The sequence below is a fragment of the Acanthochromis polyacanthus genome, chromosome 1 (genome assembly GCF_021347895.1).
Source record: "Acanthochromis polyacanthus isolate Apoly-LR-REF ecotype Palm Island chromosome 1, KAUST_Apoly_ChrSc, whole genome shotgun sequence".
NCBI lineage: Eukaryota > Metazoa > Chordata > Actinopteri > Pomacentridae > Acanthochromis > Acanthochromis polyacanthus.
Genome location: NC_067113.1, coordinates 37,227,188 through 37,253,832, shown reverse-complemented (window position 1 = coordinate 37,253,832; position 26,645 = coordinate 37,227,188). Strand labels below are relative to the sequence as shown.

General features: G+C 38.2%; 1 protein-coding gene across 5 annotated transcripts in view; it reads left to right on the top strand.

Moving 5' to 3' along the window:
• The window catches only part of eps8a (epidermal growth factor receptor pathway substrate 8a), a 29,232-nt gene extending 3,346 nt beyond the window's left edge, over positions 1–25,886 (top strand). The window contains exons 3-21 of one of the 5 annotated variants that reach the window (XM_051947615.1): positions 996–1,063; positions 2,946–3,107; positions 3,239–3,388; positions 3,935–4,017; positions 4,093–4,229; positions 4,940–5,013; positions 5,187–5,313; positions 6,381–6,469; positions 7,005–7,079; positions 7,534–7,682; positions 7,779–7,956; positions 8,127–8,158; positions 13,012–13,120; positions 13,851–13,991; positions 14,651–14,674; positions 14,827–15,040; positions 16,244–16,427; positions 17,679–17,811; positions 23,667–25,886. In XM_051947615.1, the coding sequence (XP_051803575.1) occupies positions 996–1,063; positions 2,946–3,107; positions 3,239–3,388; positions 3,935–4,017; positions 4,093–4,229; positions 4,940–5,013; positions 5,187–5,313; positions 6,381–6,469; positions 7,005–7,079; positions 7,534–7,682; positions 7,779–7,956; positions 8,127–8,158; positions 13,012–13,120; positions 13,851–13,991; positions 14,651–14,674; positions 14,827–15,040; positions 16,244–16,427; positions 17,679–17,811; positions 23,667–23,762 (2,225 nt within the window). In that variant the 3' untranslated portion in view covers positions 23,763–25,886. Of the gene's footprint in view, positions 1–995; positions 1,064–2,945; positions 3,108–3,238; positions 3,389–3,934; positions 4,018–4,092; positions 4,230–4,939; positions 5,014–5,186; positions 5,314–6,380; positions 6,470–7,004; positions 7,080–7,533; positions 7,683–7,778; positions 7,957–8,126; positions 8,252–13,008; positions 13,121–13,850; positions 13,992–14,650; positions 14,675–14,826; positions 15,041–16,243; positions 16,428–17,678; positions 17,812–23,666 lie in introns of all 5 variants that reach the window. The other 4 variants (XM_051947609.1, XM_022222076.2, XM_051947596.1 and 1 more) reach the window with 4 other exon arrangements.
• Positions 25,887–26,645: the final 759 nt, after the last annotated feature.

Sequence of the window (26,645 nt, the reverse complement as noted above, 5' to 3'; positions counted from 1 at the left end):
GCCCCATGGTTCTAAATGTTTGATCAGTTATTAAAGTTTATCAGCTGATAACTGAAGAACAAACTGTGCTCCTGTAGGTCGTTTAGACTGAGACCAACGGACAAACGTTACTCACAGGCTCTGTAAATTCAAGAAAACCGAAACAACCTAAAAGCAACCTAAAAGTACCCTAAAAAAAAACCATAGAAACAACCTGAAAACAGCCTAAAAACAACCTGCCTCTGCCTCCTGTAGAGTCCAGCTGAAACCAACTGAAGGTTTTTATGTTGAACTTTAATAAAACGTTTTACCAAAGTTTGTGTTTCAGCTGAATTTTAAGGTTTCTTCCTAATAATCAGTATCTAATATTAATCATTAGTATCTAATTAATAATCAGTATCTAATATTAATCATTATTATCTAATTAATAATCAGTATCTAATATTAATAATCACAATTAAAGCTTTTTATTTAATTAAACTTTTTTCATTTTCACTCCAACAAGCTCTCCGTGTGACTCTTAGACTCTGAACAAATAAATTTTATTGTTATTTTAGTATTTACAGCTTCAGTGGAACAGAATGAAACCACAACATCATTTTAGTCACAAGTTTATTTAGTTTTTGTCCAATTTAGTCCAATTTCTGGGTGAATTTGGAATTTTTTCCCATTTTTGACCAATTTTAAGGAAATCTGGAGAACCTAAAATATTTTCAAGCATTTTTTCCCCTTTTAGACAAAGGTAATAAAGACAAATTCTAAATGACTACAATAAACTTCATTTGTGCGGGACAAATGTTGTCATTATTTATTTGTAATTAATTTATTTCCTTTTATGTAATTTTCATCAATAAACAGAAACCAGCTTCAGACTTTTCAGTATTTCTGAGTTTCGTCCTTCTGGTGGGACAGTTTGAATCCTTTTAGATGCCTTCAGGAATATTAATTTTATTGTCATTGTTTGATTATAATCTATAATCAGAGATTTAATTTCCTACTTCTGCTGTTTCCATCAGAACAAAGAAAAAACTACAGCAAGGCCAGCATCAACAGCCTGACAGACACATCGCAGTACCATGTGGAGGTCTGTATGAACATATTATTAATATAATAAAGTATAATATAATCATTGTCGTAGCAGTCTGTCGTGACGATAATGACAGTCTCATTTAGGTCTGATCGGGTTCCTCCATGCAGCTCTGTTCTCAGCCTTATGCTGCCAGGAACTCCAACTTCTTCAACTTCCTCTCTACAGAGTCTTTAGATCTGAGCCTTGGTCTACCCTGATTGTCTTTGAATGCACATTACTGTGAGGACAGTAGCTGCTGAAGGACATGCTGGTGATCCATCCTCTCAACATGTCCAAGGAGACGCTGGTGATCCATCCTCTCAACATGTCCAATCCATCTCAGGTTTATCTGTGTTGGCATGTTGTCCACTGATGGTAGACCAGCTCGGTTCAGCTCTTTTCAGTTGGTTATCTTGTCTTTCCATGAGATGTTCATTGTGACCTGAAGGTGTCTCATCATGTATGTGTGGAGTGTCTGCAGTCTGTAGACCGTCCAGGTTTCAGCACCGTACAGTAGAGCAGCCAGTACTGTCGCTGTGTACACGTTGCATTTTCATGGATGTCGGTTGTACCACTGTCTCTCCCTCAAGTTTCCAAACACAGCGCTAGCTCTTCCATTCTGAGAGATAGTCCGTCCTCCTTAGCATTCTCTGAAACAGTACCCCCTAGACACTTGAAAGTCTTACACTTGACTAGTAGCCGTGTACCGATGCTGACCTCTTCTGGTAGTGACGCTGACAGCTGGAACCCTGGTGGTCGATGAAGGCACTCTGTTTTCTTGATGTTCATTTTGAGGCTGCTCTTGCAAATTTCTCCACTAAAGGTTGCATATCCTCCGCATCGTGTGCAACTGGAGCACTGTTGTCAGCAAAGAACATTTCTCTTACTTCCTTTATAGATGTCTTACTCTTAGCTTTAAATTGTGCCACACTGAACAGGTCTGCTTCTTTCCTTGTTTGGATGTATTCTCCTTCTAAAGTGTCTTTGAAGGCCACATCAAGCATGACTGCCAGATATAGAGAGGAGTGAGACACCAGCTCACACCCTTGTTTCACCCCGTTACTTACTGAAAAGTCTTTCGATACTGAACCACTCTTTGTCACGTTGGCTTGCATACCCGTATGGAGCGCCTCAATCAGGCTGACAAACTTCTCTGTCAGTCATATTTATTGTGTACCTGCCAAAGTCCTTGGAAGGCTTTAGTGAGGTCATGAAGTGGCACATTCTGTTCGTTTTCTTGAAGCTGTTTGAGGCAGAAAATCATGTTCATTCTGCTTCTGCCACTTCTAAAACCACACTGGGTTTCCGGTACTACATTCTGCATGATGTGTCCATTGAGTCTGTTCAGTAGTACACGTGACAGTGTCTGACTAACAACAGCTAGCAGTGAGATACCTCGGTAATTTCCAGTCTTTCCTGCCACCTTTCTACAACAAAAGCACAATACTTGCATCCTTCCAGTCTTGAGGTATGCATCTCTTGGATGATCTTGTGCAGGCAGTTGGTCATCTGAACACCACCAAATATCCACACATCTGCTGGAATCCCATCACTTCCTGGAGCTTTACCATCCTGTGTTGTCCTGATAGCTGCCATTAGTTTGTCCAGATCTGGTGGTTCATCCAGGGTTAGTAGGGTTTGGGTGGTCACTGCAATACAGCTTCTTTAGCCTCTATAATTAATATATTATAATTAATCTATAAATTATACTATGTAATATAATACATAAAGTATATAATTAATCAATAATTCATGTAATGTAGTTAAGAATGCAGTTAATGTAATCTATATTAATTGAATGCAACAGCTGCAGTCGACCGAGTCTGAGCCAGAACCTGGTGCTGGTTCAGGTCCTGGTCCTGGTTGTGGTTCTGACTTTGTCCTCCTGGTCCTGCAGCATCTCACCACCTTCGTGTTGGACCGTAAGGACGGGATGATCTCGGTGGACGATGGGATCAGACGCCTGCGTCTGCTGGACGCCAAAGGGAAGGTCTGGACCCAGGAGGTTCTACTGCAGGTGGAGGAGAAGATGGTCAGCCTGGTGGACCTGGAGACCAAGGTAGGACTCACCTGTAGCTGATCAGACAAGTGAATGTGAACCTCTCGGTTGTCATGTTTAATCTGATTTTTGTTGTATTTAACCAGACTTCTGTTATATTTACTGTGATTGTTCTTTCTGGGTTCCTACAGAATGAGCTGGAGAACTTCCCCATCTCCTCCATCCAGCACTGCCAGGCCGTGATGAACGCCTGCAGCTACGACTCCATCCTGGCTCTGGTGTGTAAAGAATCGGGTCAAACCAAACCGGACCTGCACCTGTTCCAGTGCGACGACATCAAGGTGAGCTGGAACAAAAACTCAGAGAAAAGAATAAAATACCATAAAATGAAGCCAGAGGGCAGAACTGGATGTAGTTTCAGTATAAAGTAAATTAGTCTATATTAATAAGACTAAATGACAGATTTATGAACTGATTATTGTGTTAACACTGGTGCATTTATATTTTATAATATTACTATAATCTGATCATTTATAAGCTGAAGATGCAGAGTGACTTAAAAATACAGCAGAAGTAAAAAGAACCACAATATGAAAACACTGAAGTAAAAATAATGAAAACTCTACTTCCTGTTACTGTCAGAATAAAAACAGTTCAGATTAATAAACACTTAAAAAGTTGCTGAAATTAAATTTTTAAAATCTAAACATTAAATATAACAAGCCCTGAAAGCAGGTTTTGAGTCTATTTAATTTAATATTAAAGGACCAACAGTAGAACCCTGAGGTTCACCACTGGAGCTTTTATTTTGAAAGAAGATAAAATCAGAAACATTCCAGATTTCCTGTCTTCATCCTCTGTAATGTGTAAATAAAATGTCCCTGCAGGCGAATCTGATCCACGCAGACGTAGAAAGTGCCATGATCGATGCCAAAGGAGGCAAAGTGAAGAAGCGACCAGAGGCTCTGAAGTAAGAACCAATCACCTCCCTCCTTATTAGACCTACTTCTGATGCTGGCAGCTGATTGGCTGATTGTGTCTGCAGGATGATCCTGAAGAGCGACAGCGCCATCCCCCCTCCCCCTACTGCCCCCGCCCCTGAACCGCCTGCGTCGGCCAATCCGGTGGACGTAAAGAGCCGAGCGGCAGCCTGGTCAGCGTGGACCAATGAGCAGCAAGACTGTGAGTGATGTCAGAGGAAGTCTTAGATTTAATTTATAAATACGACAAATAATTTATTCTAAAAATTCCAAAGTAATTTCTCTTCTGCTCCAACTTATGTTAGCGCTAAAAGGCTATCTGTTAGTTCTTGTTTTCTCCTGTTAGCCTCAAATAGCTACTGTTAGCTCCAGTTTTCTCGTTTGCTCCTTCTAGCTTCTCTTAGCTCCATATAGCTTCTCTTGGCTCCTTCTAGCATCTCTTAGCTCCACATAGCTTCTCTTAGCTCCACATAGCTTCTCTTAGCTCCTTGTTGCTACTGTTGTTCCTGTATTCTCTTGATCACTCCCATTAGCTACTGTTATTATTTTTATTTTTTGAACTGAATTGAATTGGCTCCTTGTAGCTGCTGTTAGCTCCAGTTGGTCATCATTAGCTTCTGTTAGTGTCATTAGTTTGTGTTTTTTTTTATTATCCATCTTCTTACAGAAGAAGCTTCAACAGAAACTCAGATTTATCTCATTAATCTGATTAATTATAATAATTTAGAAGTTAATATTTCTGCAGACAAACACCAAAAATGTGATAAAACTAGAAACAAATATCATCTGCTGGTTGAAGTATCTGGAATCTTAACATTTGGTTCTAACTGAATGTTCTGATCCTGGTTCTGATTCTAATTCTAATCCTGGTTGTGGTTCTGGTCCTGGTTCTGATCGTGGTTCTGGCGCCAGACGAGCGGCAGCGACAGCTCTCAGGGGACGGTGGTCTGGTGGAGATGACGGCGACCCGGGTGGACCGAGACGTGGTGAGTCCATCTGTCTGATCCGGCAGCAGCTGGACGATAAATCTGAGCTTTAATCTGATTGGAGAACGTTGAGTTCAAACGTAATCAGAGTCTGAAGCTTTGAGGACAAATCTGGTTACGTAAAGATCTGAGCTTTAATCATTCCAGACACCTGAAACCGCTTTCATCTCCAGCAAATCCTGAACCACATCCTGGACGACATCGAGTTCTTCGTTACTCAGCTTCAGAAGGCAGCCGAGGCTTTCAGCGAGCTCTCCAGGAGGAAGAAGGCCAAGAAGGGCAAGAAGAAAGGTCCGGGAGGTGAGCTGAGTTTCCAAGTCCAAAACACAAATGAACTAAAACAACATGTGTACAATCTGAACCCTGTTAGCTGTAAACACAATCACAATTTATCAGCCGAAACCTATAAAAACACAAAGAATGTTCAAGTTACCAACTTAAAACCACAGTCCTTGAATGTCTCTCAATGTTCCAGATCTGAGCTGAAGATCTGATTTAATCGCTTTGGTCTGCTTTAAAAAAAAAGACAAAAATAAACCGATCAGGGGCACCCGTATAGCTCAATGGGTTAAGCGGGTGAACCACGTATAGGAACTGGTCTCCGACGCAGCGGCCTGGGTTTGATTCCCGCTCGCTGCCCTTTGCTGTCTACCCCCACTCTTCTCCCCCGTTTCCTGTCAGTCTCTCACTTAGCCTGTCAAATAAAGCCGAAAAAGGCCCAAAAATAAAAAGTTAAAAATAAAGTGATCAAAAAAAAAGTGTATAAGAAACAAGACAAGCAACAAAAAATAGACACAAAATGAAAAAATGAGACACAGAACGACAAAAATTCATTTCTCAGCACAACAGACTCGGCTGTCACCAGCAGTCATGTGACAGAAGTTTAGTCTTTGTTGATTATATTTATTTCGTATCTTTGAATCTGTGAAGAAACTGGTTTAAACGTAAACGCACGTTTAACTTGAATTTCAGGCAGAAAATAGAAACTCTGAAAATGATCTGAAAATTTTCCTGAACCTTCAGAAGAAAAAAAATCTGTTTTAAAGGTTTATCTTTAAACAAGTCACCAAAAAGACTCAATTTATCAGCCAGAAACAGGAAAAACAGAATTATCAAATTTCCAGCTTGTTGATCAGTTAATAGTCTGTAAAGAAAAGAACGACCAGAAAAAGCAGAAAGAGACAGAAAATGAGAAAAAAGAAACATGAAACGACAAAAAGGTTTCACAATTTACCCAAAGACACAAAACGACTAAAAGAACCAGAGATGTGGTCAAGAAATGAAAGCCGTTACCTCCTCTGGTCTTCTGTTACCTGGGGCTGATCCCAGGTGAGTTTCTAACCTGTGGTTCTGCTTCTGTCCTCCAGAGGGCGTCCTGACACTGAGATCCAAACCTCCCAGTGAGGACGAGTTTGTGGACTGTCTGCAGAAGTTCAAACACGCCTTCAACCAGCTGGTACCCCACTCACCTGTTCTCACCTGGTTCACATTTTTTCATATTCCTGATCACATACACTCACAGCTGAAGGTTTATTTTAAATCTTGTTTGTTTTTAAATCGTAAAGTGTTTCATTCTTTTATTTTGGTGAATTTTAAACAGATTTGTTCCTTTTCTGGTAAAATGTTTGTATTTCTGTAAAATTTAGACCCCAGGTGATAATTCTGAATAAAATATGAAATACATGAATAAAATTATGATTAATAGATTTAAAGTTTGAGAATCAAACATTAAATTTGTCACCAATAAGTGCAAAAAGACCTCATCTTCATAGAGAAACATGTTAATGTTTATATTCAGGTAAATATTTGGATGATTGATTGACCAGTTATCAGATGACTGATTATTTCAGCTCAGACTGTTAGAACCAGACAGAAACTGATCAGTAAACTATTAATCCTAAAGGTTTCATTATTATTATAGTAACCTCAGAACCTTTTAGAACCTTCAGAACCTTTTAGAAGCTTCTCACGCTGCCTGTTCTGACCTGCAGGGGAAGCTGAAGGACCACATCCAGAACCCGAGTGCTGTGGATCTGGTCCACTTCCTGTTCACTCCTCTGAAGATGGTGAGTCCAGAGCCAGAACCAGAACTCTCTGCCGGTTCTTGCTTCAGTTGAACTCCTAAACATCTGCAGCAGCGTCAGATGATCTCAGCGTTCTTCAAACGTTATTTATCATGTTAATAAACTAAACGCAGCGTTTCAGTGAAATCTGAATGAAAGAAACAGGAACAGTTGATGGTTCTAGAAAGACTCATCTGGACCTGAAGCTTCTGGTTCTGATGAATTAGAACCTGAAGATGAACGTCTGAAGAAAATGGAAAATAAAAACAAATTCTAGAACAGAAAAAGTTTCCTTCGTCAGCTGTTTGTAGTTGGAGCTTAGGATCAATGAAACGGATCGATTTGTAAGCAAAGTGAAGCAGAACATCAATAGAACCTCAGCAAAATGTCAGAACCTCAGCAGAACCTCAGTAGAACCTCAGCAGAAGCGCTGATCCGTGGTTCCTTCGTCCTTCAGGTGATCCAGACATCTGGTAGCGTGGATCTAGCTCGTAGCGTCGTGGTTCCACTGTTGAACAGAGAAACCATCGAGTTCCTTCATGCTGCTACGACAGCCGAGGAGAGACACCTGTGGGTCGCCCTGGGAGACGGATGGACCAAGTGCAGGTGAGGTCATGTTCTCCTCACGTTCTCCTGATGTTCTCCTGATGTTCTCCTGATGTTCTCCTGATGTTCTCATCATGTTCTCCTGATGTTCTCCAGGCTGGAGTGGCCGAAGGACTACTACTTTCCTCCCTCGGTGTTGAAGTTCCGTGATGGTTGGGAACCTCCGCTGGTTCCAGGGGTAACTAGAGAACAGGAACTGGCTCAGCTGGCTGAGAGTCTGTCCAACGCCGACATCCAGAGAACCGAAGATATGATGATGCAACTCGGTCAGGAGGTAAAGAACATGCTTAGAACCACAGACTGAAACAGGAACACGCTTAAAACCACAGAAAACCTAAATGTTCACATGGACCATGGTCTGTGTTTCTATGTCACGTGTTTTGAGTACACATTTAACGTGTTCTCTATTTACATGTAACGTGTTGTGTGTTCCGTGTCCTGTAGGTGGCGCTGCAGAGGTTCCCTCCAGATGATGGGTACGACTTATCCTCCTCCAAACAGATCCAGATCCTGGATCAGGACACGGCTGTAGCTGCTTTCAAACACGCCATCAGCCGGCGTGTCGACCGGTAACACACAGGTCACATGATGCCTTGGAGAACCGATCCCGTGTTCTGGTTCTACGGAGAACCATGAGGGTCTCAGTCATCACTTATAGACATCACAATGAAACAGACTAAATAATAATAATAATGAATCCATGTGGACGTTCATATGTGATAAATAATAAATTTTAAAAAAACACTAAAATCATTTTTAAATCCATATTTAGATTATATATTTAAGTTATAAATCAACATAATGTTTAATACATGAAAGAATGACAGCACAGAAGTTCAGCTGGGCGATATGACCAAAAAATAAATCTCGATTTTAATGGATTTCTGTTGTTTCTTTGCGGTCTGTTTGCTATGGCTAGTGCTAGCCATGCCGCACTCCCGTAGCTGCCAGCACTTTTCCCATTCTTTAGGATGCCTCTGCTGGAGGTGCTGAAAGAGGTTAGTTGTGCTGCTACTCTTCGTTTTCACAGTACTTTTGCAAACCTTGCACATGACTGTAGTTTGCTCTGTGTCAGTCTTGTCAAAGCCGAACCACTTCCATATAATCGATGTAACATGAGGCCCTTTTCTGGCGACCAACTCTTCGTCTGCTGTTGTCCGCCATGACGGGGTTTTGGCAGAAGGAGATGAGAGGCGGAAGCAAACGCCAGTGCACAAGTTGTGAAAGGCAGAAGAAGTATCTGTATTGTTATATATTTAAGCTCGTCTCGATTTTACGATTTGGCAAATTTTCAAATCGTCAGGTTTTAAAAAAGCGAATTAATCGAATTAATTCGATTTATCGCCCAGCCCTACACAGAAGTAAATCAATATAATAATAATAACAAAAAGAATAATAATAGATTTATTAGAATTAAATAAACAGTAAATTAAATCTGAAATTACTAATAAATTAAAACATGAAAGAATAAATAAATTAAAACACACAAACATAAATTTGTATTTTTGTTTCTGATTTTCTACAATTCTACAATTTCATGTAGCAGACGCTTTTGTCCAAAGCGACGTACAACACAAGCAAGAATTCAGACATCAGGAAAAACCTGTAGTAAGTGCAAAAGTGCTTCAAGTGCGATTGGTCAAAGGTGTTGCCATCAAGTTGCAGAAGAATTGCCAACCCCCCACCCCCCCCTTTTTTAATACTCTGTCAGCGCTAAATAAGTGCCGGGTTTTGGACCACCTGACTTATTCTACCCCTAAGGTGGAGTCAGATTAAGTGCCTAGGTGTTCTCTGAACAATTGAGTCTTCAGTTGTCTCTTAAAAGGAGAAAGGAACTCAGCAGAACGCACAGAGTTTGGTAGTTTGTTCCACCATTTGGGAACAACAGAGGAGAAGAGTCTGGTTAGAGATATGGAGCCGGGCTGGACTGGAAGCACCAGTAAATGTTTTGTAAGCCAGGAGGAGAGTTTTGAATTTGATTCTGGCTGCAACTGGAAGCCAGTGAAGGGAGATGAACAGGGGAGTGACATGAGCTCTTTTGGGCTGGTTGAAGACCAGACGTGCTGCTGCATTCTGGATCATCTGTAGAGGTTTGACTGCAACTCTCTTCTGGCAGGGAGACCTGCCAGAAGAGAGTTGCAGTCGTCAATGCGTGACATCACAAGAGCCTGAACCAGAAGTTGTGTGGCCTGTTGGGTCAGGAAGGGTCTGATCTTCCTGAAGTTGTAGAGGGCATAACGACAAGATCGAGAAACTGAGGCCACGTGAACCTTAAAGGTCAGCTGGTCATCAATCATGACACCCAGGTTTCTGGCTGAGTTTTCTATAAATATATGTATTTTAGTTCTTTAATTCTGTATATTGCATTAATAAAAATAGACAATGAATAATGCAGAATACTGTAGAAATTCATATGTAAAAATAATGCATAATAAAAATATATACTACTAATATATGCAAATAATAATACAATAATACATAGGAAAAAAAATGAATTATTCAGGGTTAATGACTATTTAAATATTACTAAATATTTATTTATTGATGTATTTATATTGAAAGAATGTTCTTAATTATTTATTTAATAAATATGGAAAAAATAGATAAATAAATGTAGATTTGTTAAAATATAAATTTTGTTTGTATTTTGTTTTATTTCTGAATTAAATCCAGATTAATTTATTGTAATTTTAATTGATGACTGAGGTTCTCCTGGTTCTCTGTAGAACGTCTCTAACTTCTATTTCTGTTGGTTTCTGTCTTTATTCTGGGATTTTCTAGAGAATGTTTTCCTTCAACCTAAAAACTGATAAAATATTAAGCTAACGGACTTTTCTTTTAATCCACTGTTTTTCATCTTTTTCAACCTGAAAACTAAATTAATTTCTATTAATCTCTAAATTAATTTTCCTTCTGCTTTAACTTTGGGACATTTCTCCACGGCTGTAAATACGTTCAGATTTAAATTAGAGTTTTTAAAAATTTCAGTTATTTACATTACATTATCCTATTTGTTTTTGCTCGTTTATTTCTGTTTTATTTCTGTTTTATTTGTGAACAGCTGCATAGAAACCGTTTTTAATTTCTGTTGGTGGATTTTTGTAGTTTTTCTGCAGAAATGTTTGGAAAATAAACTGAATTGTTATTTGTGCTTTAAACAGTATATTCAGGCAGCTGAAGCAATTATTTAAACTCTTAAATTAATCTTTAGTTAAGTTGAAATCATAATTTCTTTGTCAAATTATCCAAATTCTAGTCGCTCAGCTCACATTTTTCTATTTGAAATTTTGTATAAACTTGACAGAAACAGAATTCATTAATGTAAGCGACGTATTCGGATGATTAAATATAGAAAAATCAATTATTTCTTCTATTTATCTGCAGGAAAATGTCGGAGAGTATAAACACTTTTGTTATTTGAGGAAAATGTTGGTTTCCACTACAGTCTGAATTATTCAAGTCTTTAAATTCTACGTTTTCTGTTCCTAAAAATGCAGATTACACACGTGGACAAAATTGTTGGTACCCCTCAGTTAAAGAAGGAAAAACCCACAATTCTCACTGAAATCACTTGAAACTCACAAAAGTAACAATAAATAAAAATTTATTGAAAATTAAATAATCAAAATCAGCCATCACTTTTGAATTGTTGATTAACATAATTATTTAAAAAAACAAACTAATGAAATAGGGCTGGACAAAAATGATGGTACCCATAACTTAATATTTTGTTGCACAACCTTTTGAGGCAATCACTGCAATTAAACGATTTCTGTATTTGTCAATGAGCGTTCTGCAGCTGTCAACAGGTATTTTGGCCCACTCCTCATGAGCAAACAGCTCCAGTTGTCTCAGGTTTGATGGGTGTCTTCTCCAAATGGCATGTTTCAGCTCCTTCCACATATGTTCAATGGGATTCAGATCTGGGCTCATAGAAGGCCACTTTAGAATAGTCCAACGCTTTTCTCTCAGCCATTCTTGGGTGTTTTTGGCTGTGTGTTTTGGATGGTTGTCCTGTTGGAAGACCCATGACCTGCGACTGAGACCAAGCTTTCTGACACTAGGCAGCACATTTCTCTCCAGAATGCCTTGATAGTCTTCAGATTTCATCGTACCTTGCACACTTTCAAGACACCCTGTGCCAGATGCAGCAAAGCAGCCCCAAAACATTACTGAGCCTCCTCCATGTTTCACCGTAGGGACAGTGTTCTTTTCTTCGTATGCTTGGTTTTTGAGTCTATGAACATAGAGTTGATGTGCCTTACCAAAAAGCTCCAGTTTGGTCTCATCTGTCCAAAGGACATTCTCCCAGAAGCTTTGTGGCTTGTCAACATGCATTTTTGCAAATTCCAGTCTGGCTTTTTTATCAGTTTTTTTCAGCAGTGGTGTCCTCCTTGGTCGTCTCCCATGAAGTCCACTTTGGCTCAAACAACGACGAATGGTGCGATCTGACGCTGATGTATCTTGGCCTTGGAGTTCACCTTTAATTTCTTTGGAGGTTGCTCTGGGCTCTTTGGATACAATTCCAACGATCCGTCTCTTCAATTTGTCATCAATTTTCCTCTTGCGGCCACATCCAGGGAGGTTGGCTACTGTCCCGTGGGTCTTGAACTTCTGAATAATATGAGCCACTGTTGTCACAGGAACTTCAAGCTGTTTAGAGATGGTCTTATAGCCTTTACCTTTAAGATGTTTGTCTATCATTTTTTTCGGATGTCCTGGGACAATTCTCTCCTTCGCTTTCTGTTGTCCATGTTCAGTGTGGTACACACCTTTTCACCAAACAGCAGGGTGACTACTTGTCTCCCTTTAAATAGGCAGACTGACTGATTATGAGTTTGGAAACACCTGTGATGTCAATTAAATGACACACCTGAGTTAATCATGTCACTCTGGTCAAATAGTTTTCAATCTTTTATAGAGGTACCATCATTTTTGTCCAGGCCTGTTTCATTAGTTTGTTTTTTTAAATAATTATGTTAATCAACAATTCAAAAGTAATGGCTGATTTTGATTATTTAATTTTCAATAAATTTTTATTTATTGTTACTTTTGTGAGTTTCAAGTGATTTCAGTGAGAATTATGGGTTTTTCCTTCTTTAACTGAGGGGTACCAACAATTTTGTCCACGTGTGTATATAAACTCTGGAGTTAAAACAGAAACAGAGCAACAGCAGCAGCTGTCAGAAACTTTTAGTTTCACACATTTCTAGTTTGTTTTTCCGTTTAAACAAACGTCAGCAGGGAGTGCTGCTGCTCAGATAATAACAGAGTTTTCTCTCCTGATGTCTCATATTTTATTGTAATTCCTCTCTGTGTCTCTCAGCAGCTTCGATGACGACGGCCGGACACAGCAGAAACTTTTTGCCAAATCTAAATATGACTTTGTGGCGAGAAACAACACAGAACTGTCCGTTGTCAAAGACGAGGTGGTCGAGGTAAAACATTCACTTTTTATCTGTGGTTTCTATTCTTTCGTGTCACTTCCTGGTTTTTAACTTCTGCTGACATGATGGTGGGTTTCAAATGTAAACAAAAAATGATCAGTATAATTAAAAATAAATTATATTATGTATATAATTTATTGTTTATAATATACAAATAAAACAGTAATTTACTGTTAAACCATAAATTTAACAGTTGTTTAAATAAATATTATAAATGCTTATCTAACTTATGTTAAGAGTTCTGGATGTTCACGTTCTTCCAGTTTAATTTATTATTTATTTTAGCTTTATTTTACCAGTTAGAAATGTTTGAGAGCCAGTTCTCATTTGCAAACATGACCTGACCAAGAACATACATGGAACAAACACACATGTAGATAGACATGGAACAAAAGTAAAAAGGTCAGTAGAACAGGAGTGTTTACACGTTAAATGAACACTAAAACAACATAAATGGCTCGTTACATATGTGTACCAATGTTCATAGGTCTAGGTCACATGTACTGGTCATAATAAATGTTTCAAATTTTCCAGGGGGCGCTATTGAGCCATTTTGGCATGTGTTTCAATTATTTCTCGAGCCTCAAAAATGTGTTTCTTTCTTCCAACTGATAAAGTCTAATAACAAACCCATGGACTTCAGTAGGGTCTTCACACCCTTGGTGCTCGGACCCTAAAACATTCAGCCATTTTGGTGTAATCCCTGAGTGTCGTCTCTCAGGTTCTGGACGACAAGAAGCAGTGGTGGAAGGTCCGTAATGGGATGGGATCAAGCGGCTACGTGCCAAACAACATCCTGGAAATCACCAAAGCCGTGGACCTGAGCGGCCGAGGAGAACCCATCTACAGCCACACAATCCAGGTAGGAGGACGCACCTGAGTTTCACCTGCCGCCTGCTCAACCACCTACTCACCTGTCTCATGTTTTATCTCCGATAATTAAAGCTCATGATGCCAAAGAAGGAGTTTGAGTTGTTTAAGGTAGGACCGGTGTGTGCTTTTAGTGTGAAGGTTCCTGTAGTTTCCTCTTCCTGTGTGCTCTGCTGTGGTTCTTAAAGGAACAGCGTCACATTTTGGTCCAACCTGGTCAATCGTTTATTCACCATCTTGGCAGCTTCTCGGTGGGTTTGGTCTTTCAGCAGTTTTTTCTCAGTTTACAGTCACTCATGACAGGGAAAAAAGCTGAAAACATCAAACACTCAACTGATTCCTGCTAAAAACAAAACAAGTTTTTTACTCCAAAAATTGCCACCAGTGAATTTTCTGTTGATCAGCTCATTTTCTCACCATGAAGTACTTTTTTTTTTTTTTGTATTTTTTGCATCCAGTGCGGTCAAATATTCACCTGATGTTGTGTTTAGACTAGGCTAGGCTAGGCTAACCCCAGCTTCTAACAGGGACTGTGTGTATTTTCTAGGATCTCCTGTGCTTTAGTCAAGCTTCTAGCAGCAGATGATCAGATAGCTTGTTTCATTGTCTCATCACCATCTTTGTGTTTCATGTTTTATTTTCACGTTGCAGCAACTTCTGGGAGAACTCAACGAGGTAAACCTGACAAACTTTATTCTGAAGGACAGAAAACAGGAAATACTCACATTTCAGAAGAAGTTTAGACGGTTTTAATCCAAAGGTTAAACTGATTCAATGATTCAGCTGCTCGGTGGTTAACTTCCTGATGGAACTTCTTGTCTCCTCAGAAACAAACCACCAGAACTGACTTCCTGCCCAGTAAACCTGCCGCCACGCCGATGCCCCCGGCCCCGCCTCCGGCTCCCGCCATGCCGCCATCGCCACCGCTGCCGCCGCCAGCCACTGATCACGCCAAGATCATCCGAAAGAACAGCAACACGTCCAGCGACAACAGCAGCGTTGCCATGAGGGAGAACAGTGGCCAGAAACCTGCCGTCAGCCGTGAGTCCAGAGATCCAGAACTTTTTATATCAGTTCACTCAACTAAAAGATGAAGAAAACAGTCTGAATAAGTAGAGAAACCTGAAAGAGAAAGAGTCCAGAGATCCGAACCCTAACCTTCAACTATCCGTTTCTACGCTGATGACACTGTCTTATTCTGAGCAGCTCCCAGTCCTGCTGAGGCCTTTCAGGATTTAGGACTGTGGGAGCCAAATTTAGTTCATAGATTTGATATTTAATAAATAAGAACAAAATGTATTTTGTTTAAAAAGATTATCTCTAATTTAAAATTTCATTTGTGTAAATAATTCATAAACGTCTTAAAGGCCAGTTAAATAGTTTCTGAAATCATTTATATTGATTGATGTTACTGCCACTTTAAGAGAGAGAGCGCTTCTCGGCAGTAAGACGGTTCAGAGGTGAATGCAGGCAGTTGCAGACTGATCAAGGACTGAGCCACATGGTTTTCTTACCGTAGTATGCCTTGAAATTTTATTTTTAGAAACTTTACTTTGACTCTTTTGTACAAAGAAATCAACTAGCTCTGGATTAAAGTTTTTGTTGTTCTTTTACATCGGAGTCCTGTGGAAGTAATTTGTTACAAGGAGCATACACGAGTTATCCAAGACCTGTTTGATCAGCAACCCACCGCAATGACTTCCGTTTGATAGAGCTCAGGAACAACTTTGTCATCTGCAAACTTTCAAGAATAAAGATTTAATAATATCCCGAAATGTTCAGAGAAAAATAGTTTTAACAAGTAGAGAAATCCTAAAGAGTCCAGAGATGCAGACCGTTTTAGATATTTATCTGTCTGTTAACGAACTGAGCTGAAAGACGCTTTCATTAAACTTTATTCTAGCATATTTTTATAAATTTTAGGTGTTTCTTTGTAGCCACAAAACTTTCCTTGACTACTTATATTTTAAAAAGAAAACTGAAACATCAAGAATGTTTTTGCAGTATTTTGATCAAAAGTTTTGACTTTTAATGACTTTATTCTGAGAATAAAGTCAGAAAAGTCAATTTTGGTCAAATGTAGAAAGAAAAGAATGTCTAGTATATTATTGTTGGTTTTTGTTGATCCATGAAGACGATTTTTCAGTTTCTACATCGACCTTCTTCTTCCTCCATCAGGACTTTGTTCCTGTTTAATTGATAAAGGGTTAAACATTTGTTTTCTGGACGTTCCTCCTCCTGCAGGTCGGAAGTCTAACATGGAGGAGGTCCAGGATGAGCTGATGACCAGACTGACGTTGGGTCGGAGCGCCCAGAAGAAGTTCCAGATTCCTTCTCGCAGCAGCAGCCTGCAGACCATCAGCATCACCTACGACTCGTCTCCAGACCAAGTCAGGACCTGGTTGGATGCCAAAGGCTTCAGTCCAGTGTGAGTTCATCATTCTGCTTCAGTTCTGTCTCTTTCTTTACTCACTGTAGGTTCATTTTAAAGTCCTGCAGCTCTGTGGAACCAGAATGAAGACGGAGAGAGAATTCAGAGATGACTTCTGTGAGGAGGACTCAGACGCGGCTCAGAATTTACAAAAATCAACTCCAAATTTGCTTAAACTGAAAAACCTTCGCTCCAAATGACTTGAACTTTGTCTAAAGTGACTCAAAACTTATCGAAAATGTTGAAATGTTGTCAAAAAACACTAAAAATGACAGAAATCTATCTAAAATGACAAAAGAAAATGACTAACAGATTCTCTAACCCTATCTCAAAATTAGTTTACAATTAAATTTCTTTGCCTGTTTTGGTTCCTTTATTCTCATTTTCTTGTTTTGTGTCTGGGTTTTCTGGTTTTGTCTCATTTTTGTTCTCATTTTATCTAGTTTTTCATGTTTTTTGTCTCGTTGTTGCCATTCAGTGTCTCATTTTTCTTGTTATTCTCATTAAGTTTTTTCATTTTGTGCTTAATTTTTCTTGTTTTGTGTCTTCATTTATTCGCGTTGCCTCATTTTCTGTTTAGTTTTTCCCATTTTGGTTCCTTGTTTTTGTCGTTTTGCGTTTCCTTTTTGTCTCGCTTGTATTTTTTGTTTTACTTTTGTCGTTTTGTGTTTTGCTTTATTCATTGTTTTGTTTCTCGTTTTTGTAATTTTGTTTTTTTTGTCACTTTATGTCTCGCTTGTGTCCATTTTTTTGTCGCTTTTTTATCCATTTTTTGTCTCTTTTTTTGGTTTTGTTTCAAGAAAACACAAAGATGACTTTGGATTCTTGATGAGCGATGATAGGAAATTCTGCTCTCATGTTTTTGATTTTGTGTTTTCTTTTGGTCATTTTATGTTTTTTGGGACAGTTACTCTCAAGTTTTATTTTTGCAAATTTTTGAAATAAATTTGATCAAATATCCCAGTTTAAGCTTAAATTTTGTTGTAGTTCCATCGGAAAGTTAAAAAATCTGTGTGAGAATGGTGTCATTTTCCAAATCTATTAAGACGACTTTTACACCCTGCAGCAGGTTCTGGGGTTCAGAGGATCTTTGATTTTTATTTTTTTTTGGAAACCACATTTTAGGAAAGTTCTGCTGAAGTGTTTTTAGATGAAACCCAGCTGGTAGAGGTTTCACAAATGAGCTCATCCATCCTTAGTTTTTTTAGACTTTCTGTGTTTTTATATTTCCCTGGTTTTGTGTTTCAGGACCATCACCAGTCTTGGCGTTCTAACCGGAGCTCAGCTCTTTTCTCTCAACAAGGAGGAGCTGAAGACGGTTTGTCCCGATGACGGAGCTCGAGTCTTCAGTCAGGTGGCCGTCCAGAAGGCAGCGCTGGAGGTGAGCCGACGGATAAAACCTGAAACTAAACCTCAGATATGACATCTGATCGGTCGATTCTTTCTCGCAGTTTCACTTCTGGGGTTTAAAGAAGCAGAAACGTCTGAAACTGCAGAAGCAAACGAGCAAAAACACAAGATAACAAGCAGACAGAAGGACCGAAATCAGAATACGGTACAGAGTTATTTTTTAGAAGATAGATTTAAACCAGGGGGGACAAAGTTATCTTAGTCCAGGTTCCACATTCAATCCGTCTGTTCTCCAGTAAAACCACAGCATAATAACCTATAAATAACCACAGCTTGTAATGTTTCCTTTGTTTTAGTGCAACATATTACATGTATGAGACACACAAAAACAAAAAGATGGACAAACAACTCAAGCGAGACAAAAAACACAAATTGAAAAAATAATACATAAAACAATAAATAAAGCGATAAACTAAATCAGAAAAATACAACAAAACACACAACTGAGACAAAAGGAAACACAAAGCGACAAAAGTCTGACCAAAAAAGACAAAAAACCAACAAAAACAAGACAAAATATTACAAAAATGAGACCCAAAATGACAATAGCGAGAAGTGAGATGAAACTATAATGAAATGAGACAAACGACACGAAACTAAACAAAAAAGAGACAAAAAAAGTTAGAATGAGACAAAACATGGACAAATACAAGATAGGAAGTTACACAAATGACACAAACGTGACCCAAAATGACAATAACAAGATACAAAATGACAAAAAACAGACAAGTCAGACAAAAAGAAAATACAAAACGACAAAAACGACATGCAAAGCAACGAATAAAATGAAAAACAAAATGACAAAAATAAGACCAAAAACAATTAAAACAACAAAAACAAAATATTACAAAAACGAGACACAAAACGACAAAAGAACAATGAACAATCTAATATTTCACTTTCTGATCCAAACAATGTGATGTTTTGAGATAATCTGATATTTTCAGAATTAAACTGTGGAACTAAATTGGTCTCTTGAGGAAAAACTTTTGCTCGTTTTCTTTCTGCAGTTTAAAAATGGATTCAGTCCAAAAAATTTGAAGTTATTAAAGTACAAATATCATTAACAGTAAGTTGAATTATTTTTTCAACACTCAGTTGATAGTCAGTCTAATCAGTTTAGTTTCTGTCCCGCAGTAATTAATGTATTTATTTATTTAAAAGGATCCCCATTAGTTGATGCCAGTGGCACCAGCTAGTCTTCCTGGAATGTTTTTGGAATATTTCTGGATTTGATTGGATGGCTTAGACTAAGTTATACCCTTAGTCGAGCTTCCAGCCTTCTGATTGGTTCCTCAGACAAACACTAGCAGCAGACAGAGACGAGTTAAAAAAACAAAACAAAAACAACAAGATATTAATAGGTTATTTACAGGTTAGATGGAAGAGTTTAGTTTGGGTGTGAAGAAACTGACTTTTATTTGGGTCCCAGATAAACTAGTTCAGGTGTTTCTCTGTTGGTTCATCTCAGTAGGATACACAGCTTCAACGCTTCATCTTCACAGTCCTGCAGTGCATTCTGGGAAGGTTGTGGTGTGTTTCTAGAGATGGGATGTTACGTCGCTCGCTCAGAGTTAGTTTTGGCAAATTTATGCGACTCAAAACGTCTGAGAAACTTTGCACAAACTGTTCTCAGCGGATTCATTATTTCTCGCTCCGGTGTTTCCAAAAACAACCAAAGAGCAACCAAAGAGCAACCATAAGAGCGTTCATCCAATCAGGTGCAATCAGAGTTTGCATGGCTGTAGGAGAGTGGAGCCTGTGTTTACTTCCTGTCTGAGAGCAGCTGTCAATCATCTATCATCATATGTCCTTTGAGGGTCTGATGCCGAACACCTCCCGTCTAGAAACACCGCTGTAGATATGAACCATTAGATAGAGATACTCCTGAAGCTTCAGGTGTTGGCGATACTTTAGGAATCTCCAACACCTGCAATATATTCTAGGGATTTAGTTTTATCTTCTCATATCGTCCCGGTTTGCTGCGTTGTGTTTGTGGTTGGAAGCGTCAGGTCTCTGGAAGTTCTATTCTGTCTTTAAGCCTTCTGACCCCCAACTCTGGCAAGGTCTGGTGTGTGGTTCTATTTCCCACCTGCAGGTATTCTTCTGACCCTCCTTTGATCTTCTGGTTCTGTTACCACATTCATTAAGGTATCGTGTTCACGTTCACATGTTCATGGCTTCGTTCTGGTGGCCAGAACCTCCTAAATGGACTCCAGCAGATGGAGAAGATATTATAAAAATGTCTGCAGCGAATCAGTTTTTTAGTTTTCCTTTAACTGAAATCTGACAACAGCCAAACGGATGACTTGTCTTTGACAGTCCCGATTTCGGACTTTAAGATCTAGAAGAAGACATCAGGACTAACAAATTATCTCGACTTCAAAGTTGTCTGTCTTGACTTGAGGACTAGTTAGGCTCCCTAATATGGGTTCTTATAAGTTTTAACTAGACCTTGACTTTGGATGTTTCAGTCATGGTTGGGGAATCGACATGGGGACCAACAAGTGACCGAGGACTTGTTTGTCTTGACCTGTGGACTAAGGTTTCCATGTCTGTACTAAGGACTTTAACTTGGCAAACAAGATGGTAAATAAGAACCCCAAACTTGGGACTTCTTGGTCGTGTTTTGGGACATACTCTTGACTCACCTGTCTCAATGTTGGATTTGTTAAGGTTGACTTGGTAATCAATGTGTGCCTCTGTCTCATTTTGTAGGATGACTTGAAGACCAACAGGCTTCTTTGAATATGAAAATGTTGGTCCAGACTAAGATGCCTCCTTAACCTGATACGTTTTGGTCATTTTCTGGCCTGACTTTGGACTTCCATGTCTTGTCAAAGGTCTTTACTTTGGACTCGATGGTCTTGTTTGAGAATTGAAGACTCAGGACTCACATGTCTTGATGTTGAATTTGTTGGTGTTGATTTGGTAATCAGTCAGTGTCTTTGATTTGGAGGTTGACTTAAGGACCAACAGGCTTCCTTGAATAAGAAAATGTTCGTCCACCCTAAGATGCCTCCTTAATTTGGTACTTTTTGGTCTGTGGACCAACAGGATTCATCCAGTAAGTACCAGTGGTTTGGGACTGTGGGCCTTGATTTGGGACTTAATTTGGAAGCTTTTTGACTTTCCATTTCTTGTCAAAGGTCTTGACTTTGGACTTGATGGTCTTGTTTGGGGATTGAAGACTCACAAGTAAGTCTTGAGTCTTGTATGACCTTGACCACAGATCTGCCAGTCTTGACATGAACTCGCCTGACTTGACTTTTTTCTTACTTTGTCAAACACTGACTGTTTTTTTTCAGATAATTTCTCCACTAACACTTAATTATTGTCTAAATCTTGAATCTGGCCGTCAGAACGGAGCTCCAGATGTTTCATGTGTAGCAGCTTGTTAAGTTAGCACCTGTATTTATCCTGCTGTGGCCGTGTACTTAGTCCTCCTTAAAGCCCCTGAATGAACCACAATGTTGCACCTGTCGACCTCTGACCCTCACCTGTTGATGTATGGCCCCGCCCCCTTCCGTACACCAGGATGTAGATGTTTTACTTGTTCTGTACGAGTTAACTTAGCTTTGTTTAGCAGTTAGCTAACGATCCGTCCCATCACTTGAACTGTTGGATGAAAAGAGTAAATTCAGGATGTTTGTAGGTTTATTTACACTTGCGGTTTGATTTTTGTGAATTTTCTTTCAGTCGAAAGAAAGTAATTTATTCATCTTTATTTCACATCAGCTTCTGAATAAACAGTTAAAATGGACAATAATTTTTCAGATGATAATAAGTGCACTTTGTAGAACGAGGCCAGGCCTGTCCAGTGTCGGTAAGTATAAACCAGCAGTTTATTGATCAGAGTCATTCGGGTTAGAATCATCACTTTAAAGAAGCATCGCAAACATCAGAGTTCAGACTCCAAAACACTGAAAGCAGCAAAAAATAAAAAAAATGCAAGAATCATGATAAAGATCCAACTAAAGTAAATGAACGCATAAATTCTGCTTTGAAACATTTGAATTGATAATTAAAAAATAACTAAAATAAATACATAAACATAGAAATATATTTTAGCAGTTTTATTCAAACAAATTCTGATCAAATTAACAAAAACATCTTATTCATCATATTATTGTAATGATACAAAATATAGTTCAGTAATTATTTTTATTTTATACTGGAAAATTTGTTAATAAATTAAAATCTTTATGAGAAAACATTTATTCAGTTCTGAGCATTTTTAGTGTTTGTAGTAGAAAATAAATCAAAGTTTTATCAGTATTATAACAATTAATGATTATTTACGCATCAGGTTAGAAATATTATTTTTGGTTTGTGGAAATGTTATAATTTTTAAAAAGTCTTACAATTTTTAATAGTTAGTGAACATCCATTAATGAATAATTTACATTTATTTAAACGTTAAATTTCAACCATTGTTTCTGTTCGTAGAAATGCTACAATAAATTTAAATTTATGTAATATTTTAATAATTTAAATAAATGTATTTACACATAACATTTTCAAATATATTTGTAGAAATGTCACAATAAATGTACATTTTTAATATTTTAATAAATAAATACAAACATATAATTTGACTTGTTGTTTTGATATTAATTATATTTGTAGAAATGTTGCAATAAATTTAAATATATATTTTTTAAAAATATTGTAATAAATTAAATAAATCCTAAATATTTTGCTTCATTATTTTTTAATGGAGTATTTTATATTTGTAGGGAGTACATTTCAAAAACATGAGTGTTCTTCCAGATTTTAATTAACTCATTCGTTATAAAACTAATTACTCTTACTGTTTATTTCTGCATATCAAATATTTTTCTTAAAAGTATTTAATGTTAATAATTTACAGCTAAATAATTCAGTATTTTTTAATTTCCTGCTGCTGACTGGATCAGCTGATGTTTGTGTCTAAAGTTTCCCAGCATGCACCCTGCCTCCTCCAGCTGTTGATGTAGAATAAATAGATATTGTAGAATAAACATCAGCTCTGTAGATGTTTTATTGCAGCAGCAGTGACTCTCCAGGCTTCCTGAGGTTGGTTCAGGCTGAGTTCATAAGATTTTCTTGCTGATAAAATCTCCTGATTGGCACATATGTGACGCCACAAATGCGCAGTAGTTTGAAAATTTTGCTAAAGAGGCAGAAAAAAATCAAAGATGTCGACTGGAAACTCTCAGCGGGCGACTGAAGGTTTTTGGAGACGAAGAAAGCCTCCAATATAGTCCTGAAATAATGCTTATTAGGATAAAACTTGACTATATTTGAACTTATTATCACAGTTAATGTGATTGCAGGTTGATTGCAGCTGCAGCTACAAACTAGTTTTACTGTTTTGTGACGTCTTTAATCGTCCAAAACTAAAAATACTCAGTTCACTGCGAAGAAAAATCATCAAACACTAAATGAAGTTCTGGATCCACATTTCAGCCCAAAATGATTAATCTCCAAACCGAATGTTGATTTATCATGAATATTTCCTGAGCTGGAACTATTTGTTTTTTTGAAAGATTTATCATTATTTACATCCCTAGATGACAGAGAAAATGCAGCTACTGCAGTGTTTTACTGCCTGTAATTAGCCGTTATAATCAATATTTAGTGGAGCAACAGGTTTATGATTCGGAATGAAGCTGCTGCTCCACTAACTACCCCCAACCCTAAAGCCCTGCCCATCTTCAGGTGGTTTTGGACTGAACTTGTGTTGCTGAAGAACCTGAAGTTGCCTCTGAGGTTCTCCTGGTTTGTGTTCAGTTTGTGTTTCAGTCGTCTAACCGTCTGTTGTCTTCTGTTTTCCTTCTACAGAAAAGTTCAGGCTCTGAACTCCAGGAGATCATGAGGAGGCGGCAGGAGAAACTGGCGGCCGATTCGGGCGTTGAGTCTTTTGACGAAGGCCGCTGAGCTCCTCCTTCCTCTTCCTCTGTTTGTCCAGGCGGCCGCTGACCACCAAGAGTTCCTGCAGATCATGAGGCGGCGCCAGGAGCAGCTCAGCTCGTCTCCGTAGAACCTTCTGCCACGTTTGCCTGAAGTAGTTCACTCTTTGGGAACTTTTTATTTTTTACCGTGAAGAGGAGGGAAGCTGCTAAGAGGCTGGATTTCCAAAGTTAAACCTCTCAGTATTAAAGTTGGGATGGAGGTCCGAGTTTTTCGGGTTCCATCGGCGCCGTCAGTCACAGAACAAAGAAAAAACTGTAGAAACTGAACTTCCTGCATTCGATGATCTTCAGAAAAGTTTCATCACTAACCGACTGTTCACCATCTGGATCTGGTTCCAACACGTGAACATTTTACGATCCAAAATGACAAGTTTATCCAAATTTACTGTAAAAAAATGTCAAAAATCATACAAAGTTAGTCCAAAATGATTCAAAAATTAGTCAAAAACTGTCCAGAGCAGCAACAACAGTAACAACAACAGCAGTAAACTAACAGTAAAATGAGCCCAAACTGAGAAGAAAAGGCTCAAAAACACCCAAAACTGTGACATAAACCAAGAATTTTATCCAAAAGTGACCATAAAACTCCAAAATAATCATTTGTGACTCAAAATGAGTCTAAAATAGCAATTCATCCAAAAATTACACAAAATTCCACCGAAAGACATAAAATTGTCTAAATGAAAGAAAACCTGTGACAGGATTAAACTAGAAATGGGATGTTTAGATTCTTTATTCTGTGTCTGACAGGAAGTCTAAAATAATTCTGATGTTACTCAACTAATCGATGGTAGAACTGGTTCTAATTTATGAGCTGAATATGATTTAGATCAGATTTATTGACTAGAGATCAGCTGATCAGATGATGATCAAAGTGTAAATGTTTAAAAAAAAATCAGTTTTAATCTGTGAAAATCTGAATGTAAACCGGATGAATGTTTCCATAGCGATAGGTGTGGCCTCGTCTGATTGGTCAGCAATGGTCAGGTGATGAAGCAGCTGCAGGTTTTAATGTTTTTATTTCGATCCAGTCAAATTAAACTTCCACAGTTTAAAAAAAATATAAAATAAAATGGCCGAAAAGTACAGCAGACCAACGCTGCTGATAAAACAAAAATATGGCAGACCAACGCTGCCAACATGACGCTGGAAAATTTTTGTAAAATCAGCAAAACATTCAAACCGTCAGATAAAGAGGAAGCTGCTGTTTCACTGTTATTTTTTTCTTTCTGATGGATCTTCTGCTTCAGATCGATAAAAAGACATTTAACAAAGGACTTGACTTGTTCCGTGATGTTGCATCGACGCAAAAACCCTAAAGCAAAATTTACCTTTTTTTATCTCCTGAATTTCAGATTCCATTACAGCATTCCTTAAAACTTCTCGAAACTAACTTCTTGTCTTCCGTCCAGTTTTTTGACATCAGAATAAAAACCATTGTCTCTTTGGAGCAGATTTAAGATGTCCTGGTTCTAAAAAGTTTAAATTCAAAAACCTGCTGCTCGTTTCTCTTCAGTAACAAACAGGTGATTCCACTTTTACTAACCAATGAGACCAAACTATGTTCAAACTCTAATTCATCATACAACCTGTTTTTATTCACCTGAAGCTCCTCCAGCTGCTCTGATTTAAATAAAATGAAAGAAATCTGTTTGGAATAAAAACAATTGAAGGACGTGATCCTTCAGATCCTTCAGGTGTTTCCGTTCATGCAGGTCATGAACTCTTCCGTTATTTAAACTCTGATTAGAATGAAATCTAATAAAACTAATAAAACTCAACTGTTAGTTCTGAAGTCTTTAGTTCCTTTAGATCACTGAGGATTTGATTGTTTCCTCTGAAATCATCTGAGCTAGAGCAGAACTCAGATTAAACCTGGATCAAACTGCAGATTAATCTTGAGATTAAACTGCAGATTAAATTGCAGATGAAACTCTAGCTTGTCGCTTCTTGTTGCTGATAAAGTTTGTAGTTGAACGAAACTGCTGCTTAGAGGCCAATCAGGAAGAATCTCTGTCTGTGAATAGTCTATTTGTGCCTTTTTCCATTAAAATGTGCTCATTCTGCAATAAAAATTAGAATTCCTTTATCCTGATTTTTTTATTCATGTTATTCACTCATCCTCAACCTCAGAAGATCCAAACTGAACTAAGATACTTTGAATGATATACTGAACTATGATGTTTTAGTGACATTTTAGACGACAGGGTTAGTCAGTAGGGCTCCAGGCGCACATTTGAGAACCCAGGAGATGCTGAAAAGTTTTTCAACAACATTTCCAGTGCACCTGGTGAGGGACAGATACCGATCATTGCAGATGAATAAGAAGAATCCACCAAACTTGTATTTGCCTGACTGGATATATGAACATCACATTGGTTGGATTTTGCCATACTGTGAGTTTCAGACAGATGTCTCTGCAAACAGGTCATGTCAGTTTTATAAAGACACCCTGGTTTTTGTAATCATGCCTTTCCTCCTACTATTTATGTTATTACAATAAGGAGGAATTAAGGATTTGAAGTATTATGTCATTACTTATCTTCGTGATAAACTATTTTCGTTTAATTTTTTATTTTGTTAATAGAAATAATCTAAGTTGGAAAATTGGATTTATTTAGAATTTTCTTTAGGCCCTTCGCCCTGGGCTACCAGGAGTTTGGGCCTATTGCTTTTGCAACACACACAACAACTAGTCCAGCGTGCAGCGCTCAACCACGGACACTCAAACACACAAAAATGACAAGTCGAGCGCCCAGCGCTCGATCACGGACAGGGGCCGACATGTACACACACACACACACACACACACACACACACACACACACACACACACACACACACACAC